The sequence below is a fragment of the Bombus vancouverensis genome, chromosome 15 (assembly GCF_051014615.1).
Source record: "Bombus vancouverensis nearcticus chromosome 15, iyBomVanc1_principal, whole genome shotgun sequence".
In the NCBI taxonomy this organism is placed as follows: Eukaryota; Metazoa; Arthropoda; class Insecta; order Hymenoptera; family Apidae; genus Bombus; species Bombus vancouverensis.
Window position 1 is genome coordinate 2,382,359 of NC_134925.1, and position 12,010 is coordinate 2,394,368.

A 12,010-nucleotide genomic window follows, 5' to 3' on the forward strand; every position below is an offset into this window, starting at 1 on the left:
CACCATCAACAAAATAATCGTAACGCAATAGCCTCAAACGAATAGCTTTCTCTTGAGTATGACGGATTACGATGATGCGAATGTTAACGAGAAAAACATGAAGATTTTCATCAGAATTCTTCCAGTTGAGAGACCGTGTAAATCGTGCGTGAGAATCGACATGGGACGCAAGGTAATGAAATTTCTCACCTGAGATATGACTATTCTCTTCGATAATTGGATATTAGAAAGGAACAATTTCTTCCTGACTCGATGCAGAAGGTCTACGTACGGTGTCTACAAGAAATGCAACCAAATAGAATAGCCGTTTCGAAGAAACCAACTTACTGGTGCTTTCAAACAGATGGAATATTTTGTGACTCTTCGCAAGAAGAGGTTTACCATGTTACAACCGAAGACCTCGCGCCAAAGTAAAGAAAGATGTACAGCGGCTCATGAAAGTATTTAGACACTTATCATAGAATCATTTTGTGAATATATTACGTGTGTTTCATAAAAACGCATAAAAGGTAAAATCCTTATAATATTTGTCGGAGTCAAGTTGACATTTTGGGGAGTTCGATGAACCTTTACTTACTTTACCGTCGCGGATGTAGCTAATATTTATCGGTACAAATGGGGGCACTACAAGAGGCTATGAGTAATGGCGATAGGATGGTCGAGATGATGGTAACAACGAATTCAGGTTCGATGACAAATCCATGGTCCACGGGAGGACGAGTATCAACGTAATACTCGATTCGGGTAACTTCTCGATAACTCAATCAGCAATTCGTCCTTACGCAATTTACTAAAGAAAACAATGACATATTATTTCGAATCACTTTTACTGCTTAGTTTGCCCGTTAGGTCCACGCGAACTGTATGCCAAGGTATGGTATGCTGGCCTTAGGAATAGGATGTAGTTCAGCTGGTATTTTACCTGAACTAGCCTTCGAAACTCGACAAGCATGACAGTTCTCAACGAATTTACGAACATATTTCGCCATTCCTTCGAACCAATAATACTCGTACAGTTTCTTAAGCGTCTTATCCCAACCTAAGTGCATAATTGACTGTTGCGCATGGTTAATAACGGACTACATAAAATCTCTTGGGACAATGGGCAAGGAGAGAGTCCTGCCTTTTCTTTGTATTTTACGATAAAGGGTACCAGATCGTAATTCATACACATTTGCGACATCTTCCGCGAGCTCTTCATTTTGCAATTTAGTGACGATTTCTGAAATTTGTGGATCCCGACGTTATTCTGTTAAAAGCCAAGCTTCTGAGATTTCGGTCAGATTAATTTCTTTTCCTTGACTTCGTTAATTATATTATGATCAATGTGTATGGGATTCCGCGGAAAGAAATCTACGTGAGCCATTCGTTTACCTTCTCGATACAAAATTAAAAGTTTGTAAGTAAGTAAGTTTCACCTTATTATTAGATGCCTTCAAGGAATTGCAACCAGTGACAACAAGAAATTCTCTTTCATGTAATTAGTGGCGAAAATGTTTAGCAGCGTTTAACAACTGCTACCGTCTTCAGTTCATATGAATGATACTTAGATTCCGCAGGGCTAATCCTTATACTATAATATTCTATTACTCTATTTTTTTCTTCCGTCTTATGCATTAAAATAGCCCCATATCCATCCGAACTAGCGTCTGTATGAAGTTCTATCGGATAGGTCGGGTCAAATACCATTAACACCGGCGCGTCGGTCTGGACGGAAATTACCTTTTGCCTTATTTTTTTCATGCCTATCCGTCCAAGTTATGTTTTTATTATCGGAAGTAAGTGCGTACAAGGGTTTCATTACCTGCGAAGATTTAGGGACGAATTTTCGGAAATGAAAGGCTAAACCTATGAACTGTCTATGCTGTGTGACGGTCGTTGGTTCAGGTAAAGGACTCAAGGTTTGTATTTTACCCGGATTGGGGCGGACTTTTCCGTTATGAATTACATGTCCCAAATAGAGTACCGACGTTTTTGGGAAAGAGCATTTAGAAAAATTAGAAGAAAATTCGGCATTTACGAGGATATTTAATACGGTGTACAATGTTTCTAGAGCTTGATTCATGGAGTAGGCAATGATTAGAACATCGTCCAAATAAACAACAACGTACGAATGACACGTTGGCTGCCATACGTGTTTTCAAAGGAATCTCAAGAATGATCTCTCGTTTCGTTTGTTCGCAACATTAAACTCACCAGTCGCTGTTGAATACAATGAAGAAAAGTGTGGTACAGATCACTCCTACCAAATGGTTTCTTATGTCACTACAACCAGAAAAAGGATCAAATGGCACAGAAGACCTGGCATGCGACTACCTCTGGGGATCTCTATGGCAAACGCTTTGACGGCTTTAAAAAAAATTGCAGCAAGGAAGAAATTCGAATATTCAGAATTATTTGTCTTACACGTAGCGAGGCTATTTTATGTAATATTATGTCAAAACCTTGCCTTAAAATTTCACGATCAATCGCAATATCATATTTTAAAATAACTATCAGTGAGGACATGACGAATTTATTTCTAATGTAAAACCACTAACACCGGCAACGGACAAGAGTTGAGATGTACAAATATTTCTCATTTCTCGCATTACGACTATATCAATCGTTCTTTTGCCAGAAAATCTCAAGACTACGGATTCTTTAATTAGTGAACAATCGGCTCCAAAATCGGGGTAAAATGGACTCACCTGGATGACTTGATCCACCAGTTGATGCTTCCACTATGTAGAAATCGACACTTCTTAGTATTTAGACACTTATCATAGAATCATTTTGTGAATATATTACGTGTGTTTCATAAAAACGCATAAAAGGTAAAATCCTTATAATATTTATCGGAGTTAAGTTGGCATTTTGGGGCGTTCGATGAACTTTACTTATTTTACCGTCGCGGATGTAGCTAATGTTTATTGATACAAATGGGGACACTACAAGAGGCTATGAGTAATGGCGATAGAATGGTCCAGATGATGGTAACAACGAATTCAGGTTCGATGACAAATCCATGGTCCACGAGAGGACAAGTAGCAACATAATACTCGATTCGGGTAACTTCTCGATAACTCACTCAATCAGCAATTCGTCCAACTAAGAAACTAACTCACCCGTAGTCCAAAAGAAACTGCCCTTATATACTCCTGTCCCCACTTCTCGGGTCAACCTTTGCGTTACGTCGAGCGACCGTCTACCTAGACCAGGCCATACACTGCGGGCCAGCAGGACACCAGATGTCCGCTTATCCTTACGACGTACCCTCAATAGTCTTAAGGACCCATCGTAAATCCCAGTAATTTGCTAGCTAAGGTCCTTCAGACCCAACAAATATCTTCTTGCGAATCATTTCTAAAGACTATGGTCTACTACGGTTTGACAAGGGAAAGTTAGTTTTTCTCACGTACGATGCTTCCTACTTTTTTTTTTTTTTTTTTTATTTATTTGTTGAAATTACAATCAATTCTCGCGTTGAGAATTTTCAGTAATTTTTCTGGCGTGGCGCAGTGACATGGCTGTTTATTTACAATAAGTTAATACTTATTATACATAGGTATAATTTATAAGTATTATAAGTAAGTGCATATGCTTAATTTGGATAACTAAATGAATCTAACGTTTAGGTCTAGCGGGTAGTGCCTCTTCAGCCTGCGAATCTGGTCCGTCGTATCAAGTAGTCCAGTGATTAGGGGGTTTCGGTGTTTGTTGACTCTTTTGCTATATCTGTCGCTATATTTTGCTATTTCCTCTTTGACTGTGGGTATCTTGAGGTCGCGATGGATGGTTTCGTTGGTAACATACCAAGGTGCGTCTATTAAGGATCTTAGCGTTTTCGATTGGAAGCGTTGTAGTATTTCGATGTTGGAGTTACTTGCTGTTCCCCATAGTTGGATCCCGTAGGTCCAGACAGGTTTTATTACGGTCTTGTAGAGGGTAATTTTATTCTGTATGTTTAGTTTGGAGCATCGGCCCGTGAGCCAATAGAGTTTTTTTAGTTTGTCCTTTAGTTGCTTCGTTTTATCTGAGACGTGTTTCTTCCACGTTAGTCTCCTGTCCAGGGTCATGCCCAGGTATCGGACTGAGTCCCTGCTAGGAACTGTTGCATTGTTGATGGTGACCTGGGGGCAGGTTTGGATGCTTCCTACTATCAACTTTCTATCGAGGGCGGCCAAGACCTTCCTAATCCACCAACCCTGGTTTATTCAATCAGAAGCAATGTATACTGCCCTCACTTCCTGATCAAAAATGTCATGATCAAATCCGATGGTCCCGTGCGATAGACACACCCATCGCTAGCTTTCCTCCGACACAGCATCGTCACTCAACTTTAATTCTTCTACACCGCTAGAAAAGTCAACAACTAAGTACAAATCTAACGCCTGACGTCTAAGTCTAAGCACGAACACTCACTTCCTCTATTAAGTGTCCTCTAGTGCTACATCCACTAACATACGAAGTTAAATTATAAGAGCCTTGCTCTAGCGTGCATATTTATCTTACCTTCGGGCGACAAGTTGTCATCTAGGAATTATATCTACTCAACAGTATAAATTGACTGTTGGAAATAAAAACTTATAATTCTGTGAATCACAGTGTTATACTAACTGAATCACCCCTATTATCTTAACCGAAATCAGGGGATCGATCAACTCGTGGTGTCGATTGCTATAATCGTAACGGGAATTTACGACTCCGGTTGACGTCTCTCCTCGCGAAAATACACTTTATTTTTAAGGAGAGCCATATAATCATTTCATACCTCTGTCAGGTACACGTCCCTCCCGTGACCGTGGCTACGTCTAGTGACCCGCTATGTCACTTCGAGCCCGAACCCATCGTCATAAAGTCAGATTGGAACATTAAAACTATTTCTTATTTTTATTACTTAAGTGCAGCTATAGTAAAAGTCTGGACTAGGGTATTGGGGTTTTTTCCAACATTCCGGACGGGAAATCCCGATGTTCTTTCATCTCCGACATATTTAATAAGCAAAACAACCTTCTACTTAAACACCATTTTTGTAATTATCTTTCAAAAAAAAGTATGAAATTGCATATAAATTACTAGTTTGATGATCATGATAGTCGTATCATGTATACGTGTCATAAAAGTCTTTTATATAAGATACATTTTTTTTTTTTATTTATTTATTTACATTTTACAATTTGTCCAGTAGGACATTTGGTAAAATATTATAGCTTAGTGATATAGTAATATAACATGTGGATGGCTACCCCCAGTGGGATACCATCTTCGAATTTGATTGACATATAAGATACATGATTCGTTAAAATAATGTTTCCGTTAGTGTTCCAACACTTTCACGAGTCACTGTGTTACCTTCTGGTTAGTGCTGTTCGAGACTTCCGTTATAGATCATCGAGTTAATAATTTTTCAAACAACGGAAGTCTTAAACGGTATCGATTATAAATAGGAAGTATATATAATATATAGTCGAAGAACCGGAATTTCAGAATTTTAGACGGAGTGAGCTGTATTTTGATGGGCTACGGACAAAGTGGTTCAGGAAAGAGTTTCACCATGAGCGGTCTGAGAAACAACTGGGAAGTACGATTATGTCGAATATTTTGTATTTTCGATTTTAAGGAGCTCTTAACAAAAACAATTCTTCTCAAAGTTCATGACTTTACGTAATTTTAAATATGACGAATTTAAAAGAAAGAAATTAAAGATCCTAGAATATTCTTTCTCTTTCCCGAAGAAGAGAAATCTAGACGAGGACCGTTTTTGCTATGAGTTCATCAATTGTGCAAACACAGTGATGACATTCGTTTTCTCAGCACAGAGGCCTGGTCACTCGACTTCTGTCCCGAATGTTCGCTGAAAAAGCGAACAGAACGGAAGTCAGCAAGATAGAGTACCGTGTCAGCTTTGTCGAGTTGTACGGGAAAGAGGCGAGAGATTTACTGGTCTCTGACACGGATAACAATAAAGTCAAGATAAACGATCGAGAACCCTTCAAGGTGTTATAAAATATTTTACGAAAAAATGCGACGAGACGTCCGATAGAATTTTAGTGAGAAAAATTCCAGGATATCTCCGTGGTGTGCATGGATAACGAAAAAGAAGGTTTGAAGAGAATTTTCGAAGGGGAAGTCAGAAGATCGATTGCGAAAGAATCGGCTTATCCGGCGTCTCATTTAGCCACGTCTGTGATTACCTTTCACGTGTCTAACACGAGCCTAATTACATCCTGGGGCATTGTAACCACAGCCAAAGTAATTGTTCGACTCGTGATCCGTCTACAAACTTTACGAATTGAGGCATTGAGAATCGTAGAACTTGAAACGTTTGCTCGTTAATCTCGCTTTAAGCTTCGAAAGTCATCGTAGAAGGAAATCGCGATATTATCGATGAAATTTCACTACATTTGCATTTTTTCATTTTAGATATCAATAAGTTCGATCGAATCCAATTATCCTGTAGTATTGAGATAAAATTTTCGCACGACGTAAACTTTTAATCTGACGATAGTCTTTAATGATTAATTAGGAATTTAATTAAAACGTTAGGTACATATCGTGGAAGCAGCTGGCACAGGAACAGTGGGAAGAAATAATTGTGGGAAACCGGCCGTGGATATAGGTGTGGCGAATTTAATGAAGACTGAGCTCGAGCAATTCTTTTCGTATGTAGGAAGATCAAGATCATCCGTCGTTAACGTAATACGCTCCAGTAATTTGCTGAAGATTTTGGGAAATACTCTTTTGGTCTCTTCCATAATTCGGTAATGAAAATTTCATTTGTATCATAAATTTCAAGCCGCGGTATATAATGTAATTAAAATAGGTTGATATCTCACATTCGGATCACAAGAGAGGATCTTGACATCACATTGTCGACTTTAAAATTCACTGCTAAAATTGCAAGATTAAAACCGGTCAGGATAAAAGAAGATATTAAACATCAATCAGATTTGATAGTGCATAGGCTCCGAGAGGACGTTAATGCGTTGAAGAAGGAACTGATGTTGAACGATATGCTTCTGCATCAAGAAGCATTCATGAATATCTCGAAGGCCCGGATGGAACAGATCAATCGGAGTATTCTTCTATTTTTAAACGGCAAGATTTCGGATTTTACGTTGTTTAGTGTGTCTCAGGCTCAAGTATTGCTAAAGAATATCAAGGATCTATATAACAGGTTGCATGATCTGTGTTATCTATGGGATAATTTTCGGTTCGATTTCTAAATGATTGAATTGTTAGATTAAGCGTCAAGGAAGTTGAAGTTGACAAGTTAAAGGAGATGTACGAGGGTTTAGTGAAAAGTATAGCGGAAGCTACCTCAGCAGAAAGTCTACCTAAGGTTTGATTATGAGATTAATGAGATTGCCAATATTTATGCAACAATTTATAGTTTTTAAATATAACTAAAGAAATGAAAACACACGACACGACAAACACACAAAAACATGATGTGCGCATCTTCACACTTTTTCAAATTTCAAATCCGTAGTCTATTAATAAATTTTTTTTTTATAGCTCATCCGTGCTATGTATATTGAAATACTTACAGGAAATTGAATTATCGGAAGATGAAGTCAGTAAACGGAAACGAGTTAGGAGTTCCGCAGAAGATTTTAAAACTGAAGAAGATACGAAAAAGTTAGAAGAAAGAGTTGGTAGTTTAGATAAATCTAGTAAGCCAACACTTACTCGGCTAATATAATTTTAAAGAATATTCCTAAGAAAATTAAAATTTAACGTTGAATAGCGATAGGCGTGACTTTAGGCCCCTACGCAGATGTACTCTCTCCCGACAAAAGTCTGGAATACAAACATTCAGCAATGTCTAAACAAATTCTGAAAATTAATAGCGAGAATATTATGACGGTTAGACTTTATTATACTACATTTCTTCGAACCATTTGAATGTGTCACTAATTTACATATATTGAAAAAAGGTTCGACGTTTATTTGACTCTTTCTTAAAAGAGGAACTAAAATATGCAAAAATGAAGGAAATATTTGACAGAAACGAAAGGACTCTTGCCGTTGTTCGACAAAGATTTACAAACATGGTTGATAAATATTTCCAGGTATATCGCAGTTTACTATCAATGTTTAAACAAATTTTCTCCAAAGATTTGAAATGGTTAATTCTTCGAAATTATTCGTTAGGCAAAGAGAAATTTAGACGATGCACGTGATAAACTTAGCAAACATCAGCAAATTCGACAGATAATGAAATTAGAAAGTCCAGAAGAGATCAAAACAATATATGAAATCGAAAGAACGATCGAGCGAGATATTTCGTGTTATCAAAAAGTGTTAATCAATTTAGAAGAAGAAGTCGATCAAGCTCGTCGTGAAATTGTCACGTTATCCAATCAACATCTTGAAATGAAATCGAAATTGGAATCCGGTTTTCGAGACTATAGTGAAAGAAATGCCTATTTATTGCATTATACTGATAAATCGATGAAAGCATTACTAAAATCTGAGAAAAAATCGTTCGATATGATTCGGCGCAAGTTTAACAAGTTTCAACGAGAAATATTGCGTAAAACAGAGGTAAATTTTTCATTCTAAATTCAAATATTTTGTAATTAATATTGTTATTATTTTCAAAAATTTATCTTTTTGAATGTTTTATAAATTTTTTAAACTTCCATATTAGGAAACAGAGAAAAGGAAGAAAGCACGACTTGACAATAAAGGGACGTGCACTAGTACTAATCTGTAGCTAACAAAAATATTATCTTCTTAGCAATAAGTACTAATATTTAATAAATCAATAAACGCATTTTTTAGTAAATTTAAACTTTACTTCGAATTTAAAACGAAAGCGGTAATTTACCGCCAAAATGAACGAATACCATCTATCGATATCATATTGAACTACGTCAGTGATACATACCGACAGAAACAAACTCATTTTTGTCGGTTAAAAGTCACTGTTTACGGTAACCATCAGATTTTCATCGATATTGTGAAAATTACACCATATTAGGAAATTTTCCGTACAGAAGGTAATTTATAATCATTTACTTTAATGGCACATTACGCATAATTTAACAAGTACTACTAAAATCAATTTAATATCTATTTGTCTTCGACTTGATCTATAAGTTTTATTTTTTATATACAGATTATATCAATTAAAACTATCATAATCAATTCAGTACATAGTCTAAAATTTAATAATCACGTGTATATTAACCGTTTCGATACATTTCTATTCAAATACAATTGATTACACGTTGTTATGTACATATAATCACTAGGCATCACAATGTTTCTTAAGATTATAAATTCTAAGATTAATCTGATCATATAAATTAACCAATTTCTATACGACAGAAAAATTTACTATGTTTAGAGGATTAACTTACGAGTAATAGGAAAAGGAACTAAGACACTTTACTAACATCGGTTTGATCTTCATATTCGTGGACCGTTGTTGGCCAAATCGTCTTATCCGACTGTTAGTGTCACGTTACAAAATTGTAAACAGAAATTCAGTTAACCGTTCGACAGCAGACGAAGATAGATTTTATTAGTTGTCAATTGTTTCAGTTGTGAATAGTGTATGAAACATTCTGAGAAAATCGAAATCTTGTTTTGTATATGTTTAAGTTACTTTCAGTTCAAGTGTAATATAAAAAGCTTACAATGGAATTTGGGTTTTGTTTAGTTTTATAAAATATTTGACTCTAGGATAAAAACTGTGTGCACTTAGCGCTGGTGTCTAAGAATATTAACGAAAGTTGCCATATCTTACTTGTTACAATGACAAGTAAAAAGGTAGTAAGTACGCTATATACAGACTGTCACAGTATATCATGGTATAATAGGCGAGGGAGTAATTTTATGTGGAAAACACGTCGGAAATATAGGATAAGTTATCTTCACGGCCCACCGTTTTTAAGAAAATCGAATTTGAAAATTTATCAAGTATACTCTGATTTGACCTGTTCCTCGTTGGACAAGAATAAATAATCGACATGAGGTTATTCTGCGTGTGAGAATTTGAAAAAATCAAATCAAAATCAACTTTGAAAATTTATCAAGTACACGTGTACCAGATAAATTCTTAACTTCTTTTTTCATTATTGTAATTTGCGTGCGTACAATCTATCATGCAATGATAATTAGCTCAGACTATGATAACTTAAGTTATAATATAATAATATTATGTATCACTATGATATTATTTAATTTATGTATTCTTAACTAAACCTGTTCAAATGTAGTTTTTTAAAAACGATATCTTAGATGGAAAAATTTTATTCTACATTTCTTACTTGTTTCAGCATATGGAATAATCTTTTGTTAATTGTTTACTAGTATCCAGTAATTAATTAACCAAATTTACATATGCTACAAGCGAATATTATACACTATTATAAATAAATTTTCAAATTCGATTTTAATGAAAATGAAGTGCCACATAAACAAATTTTATTCTATATTTTCTACTTATTTTGCCATGCAATATCGTTTGTCGATTGTATCATGATTATTACTAGGATACCCTATATAAAATCTTTTTCTATCGATTCTTCTACATCGAAAATCAATTTGCGTGTCTGTAGTTATTACGGAAGGAAACATTTCTTGAGAGATTATTAAAGGAAGGAAAAGGATATATCTTTACAATGGAAGAATTGCACGTATGTTTGAAAAGACATTCGTGCGAATACAAGAAGATGCTATTCGTTATAGATCGCTACTCTCGAGTAAGTTTAAGATATAAAATAACGTGCATTCGTGTTACTGGTTTATGATGTCCTTTGAAATAAAATGTATTAATAGTATTAATGAATTGCGAATTTTTGTACATTTGTAGAAGATTAAAAAATATAAAAGATGGTACCTGTTATAATATTTACTATAAATAAGATAAGAATAATATAATAAAATGAATAAGCCATTCTTTAACTAAATTCCATTTTTTTAATTCCATTCATGAAAACATGAATTTTTAATTATATTCATAAAAATATTCGCAGTTATTCTAGTTATACTCTAGTTATTAAATAATCCTTGAATACTTCTTAAATTTAGTATAAGACACAATTAAAGGAGAATATGGAGGATTTGATAGTGTACGATAGTGACGTTCTGGATGATAATGATGATGAAGATATAGAAGATGCCGATGAAATGGAATATTTGGACATAGAGATGGGAGGATATGAAAATGAGGAAGATTTTGTAGTCTTCGAAGAATATTTTCACAATTTTGATAGTATTGCATATCGAAGGAATATTCTCGCTAATATGGAAATGTTAATTTTGCGCATGTTAATAATGGATGGATCTCTCATAAATATTTTGTTTTCGATATATTCGAAGTTGAAGATCCTTTTGAAAGATTATTATCAAAGAGTTGAAAAGTTTTTGGAACGAAACAAGACACTCGTAGAATTCCAGAATAATTCTGAAAAAAAACAACCAATCAAGAGCTTTGAAAAGAAATACAACCAACTGCAGCAGCTTTTACTTAAGATTACCGAGGTATGGTTAAACTATTACAATTTCATCTGTGCTACTACCATCGGTGCTAATCGAACTTTATGATTGTTAAAAATAATTTTTTTGTAATATAGAAAGAAATATTTCTTGTGGAAACTATGGTGCAACCGCGTATGGTTCAGAATAACGGGGAAAACAAAAATAATTAAAATTCGTGACATGATGTCAGTATATGTATACACATGAAAAACATTTACATTTATATCAGTTCGATGTGTCAAAAATAAATACATTTTGATTAGAACGTAAATTACGTTCTTCATTTTGATTAGTATATATTTTAGACATTTAGAATGTATTTAAAAATTTATTAGGACTGAGTCAACAAGCAAAGTTCTGTTACAGATGAGTTGCAAAATAGGCGTGATATATAATGCTTTTCCGTGTCTCATGAATCTCCATTATCATTACTATTTTCACTTCACCATTTTCGTGTCAAATGCAATGTTACCGATTCAGTATGGTACATACCGGATCTTATCTGTGTTACTGGCACAGACGAGTTTGCTTC

The 12,010-nt window shown here is 35.0% G+C and overlaps 3 protein-coding genes across 3 annotated transcripts; all 3 read left to right on the forward strand.

Moving 5' to 3' along the window:
- Nucleotides 1-58: 58 nt before the first annotated feature.
- Nucleotides 59-7,213, forward strand: LOC143303688 (uncharacterized). Its single transcript, XM_076625072.1, has 3 exons — nucleotides 59-172; nucleotides 6,529-6,743; nucleotides 6,806-7,213. The coding sequence occupies exons 1-3, from the start codon at nucleotides 59-61 to the stop codon at nucleotides 7,206-7,208; spliced, it is 732 nt and encodes a 243-aa protein (XP_076481187.1). The 3' UTR covers nucleotides 7,209-7,213.
- A 51-nt stretch (nucleotides 7,214-7,264) lies between these two features.
- On the forward strand, nucleotides 7,265-8,704 carry LOC117164512 (uncharacterized). The gene is made up of 6 exons (XM_076625074.1): nucleotides 7,265-7,324; nucleotides 7,535-7,658; nucleotides 7,733-7,851; nucleotides 7,923-8,057; nucleotides 8,140-8,532; nucleotides 8,639-8,704. The coding sequence occupies exons 1-6, from the start codon at nucleotides 7,265-7,267 to the stop codon at nucleotides 8,702-8,704; spliced, it is 897 nt and encodes a 298-aa protein (XP_076481189.1).
- Nucleotides 8,705-9,219: 515 nt separating this feature from the next.
- On the forward strand, nucleotides 9,220-11,841 carry LOC117164350 (uncharacterized). Its single transcript, XM_033347304.2, has 4 exons — nucleotides 9,220-9,768; nucleotides 10,557-10,700; nucleotides 11,029-11,481; nucleotides 11,574-11,841. Exons 1-4 carry the CDS (start codon nucleotides 9,751-9,753, stop codon nucleotides 11,646-11,648), a joined length of 690 nt encoding a protein of 229 aa, XP_033203195.1. The 5' UTR covers nucleotides 9,220-9,750; the 3' UTR covers nucleotides 11,649-11,841.
- Nucleotides 11,842-12,010: the final 169 nt, after the last annotated feature.

Coding starts and splice junctions, on each gene's coding strand:
- LOC117164512 (XM_076625074.1), top strand. CDS start 7,265: ATGTACGAGGGTTTAGTGAAAAGTATAGCGGAAGCTACCTCAGCAGAA. Junction 7,659..7,732: donor TGGTAGTTTAGATAAATCTA/GTAAGCCAACAC, acceptor AACGTTGAATAG/CGATAGGCGTGACTTTAGGC. Junction 8,533..8,638: donor AAATATTGCGTAAAACAGAG/GTAAATTTTTCA, acceptor CTTCCATATTAG/GAAACAGAGAAAAGGAAGAA.
- LOC143303688 (XM_076625072.1), top strand. CDS start 59: ATGACGGATTACGATGATGCGAATGTTAACGAGAAAAACATGAAGATT. Junction 173..6,528: donor GAATCGACATGGGACGCAAG/GTAATGAAATTT, acceptor TTAAAACGTTAG/GTACATATCGTGGAAGCAGC. Junction 6,744..6,805: donor TTGGTCTCTTCCATAATTCG/GTAATGAAAATT, acceptor TAATTAAAATAG/GTTGATATCTCACATTCGGA.
- LOC117164350 (XM_033347304.2), top strand. Junction 10,701..11,028: donor TTATAGATCGCTACTCTCGA/GTAAGTTTAAGA, acceptor TCTTAAATTTAG/TATAAGACACAATTAAAGGA. Junction 11,482..11,573: donor TTTTACTTAAGATTACCGAG/GTATGGTTAAAC, acceptor TTTGTAATATAG/AAAGAAATATTTCTTGTGGA.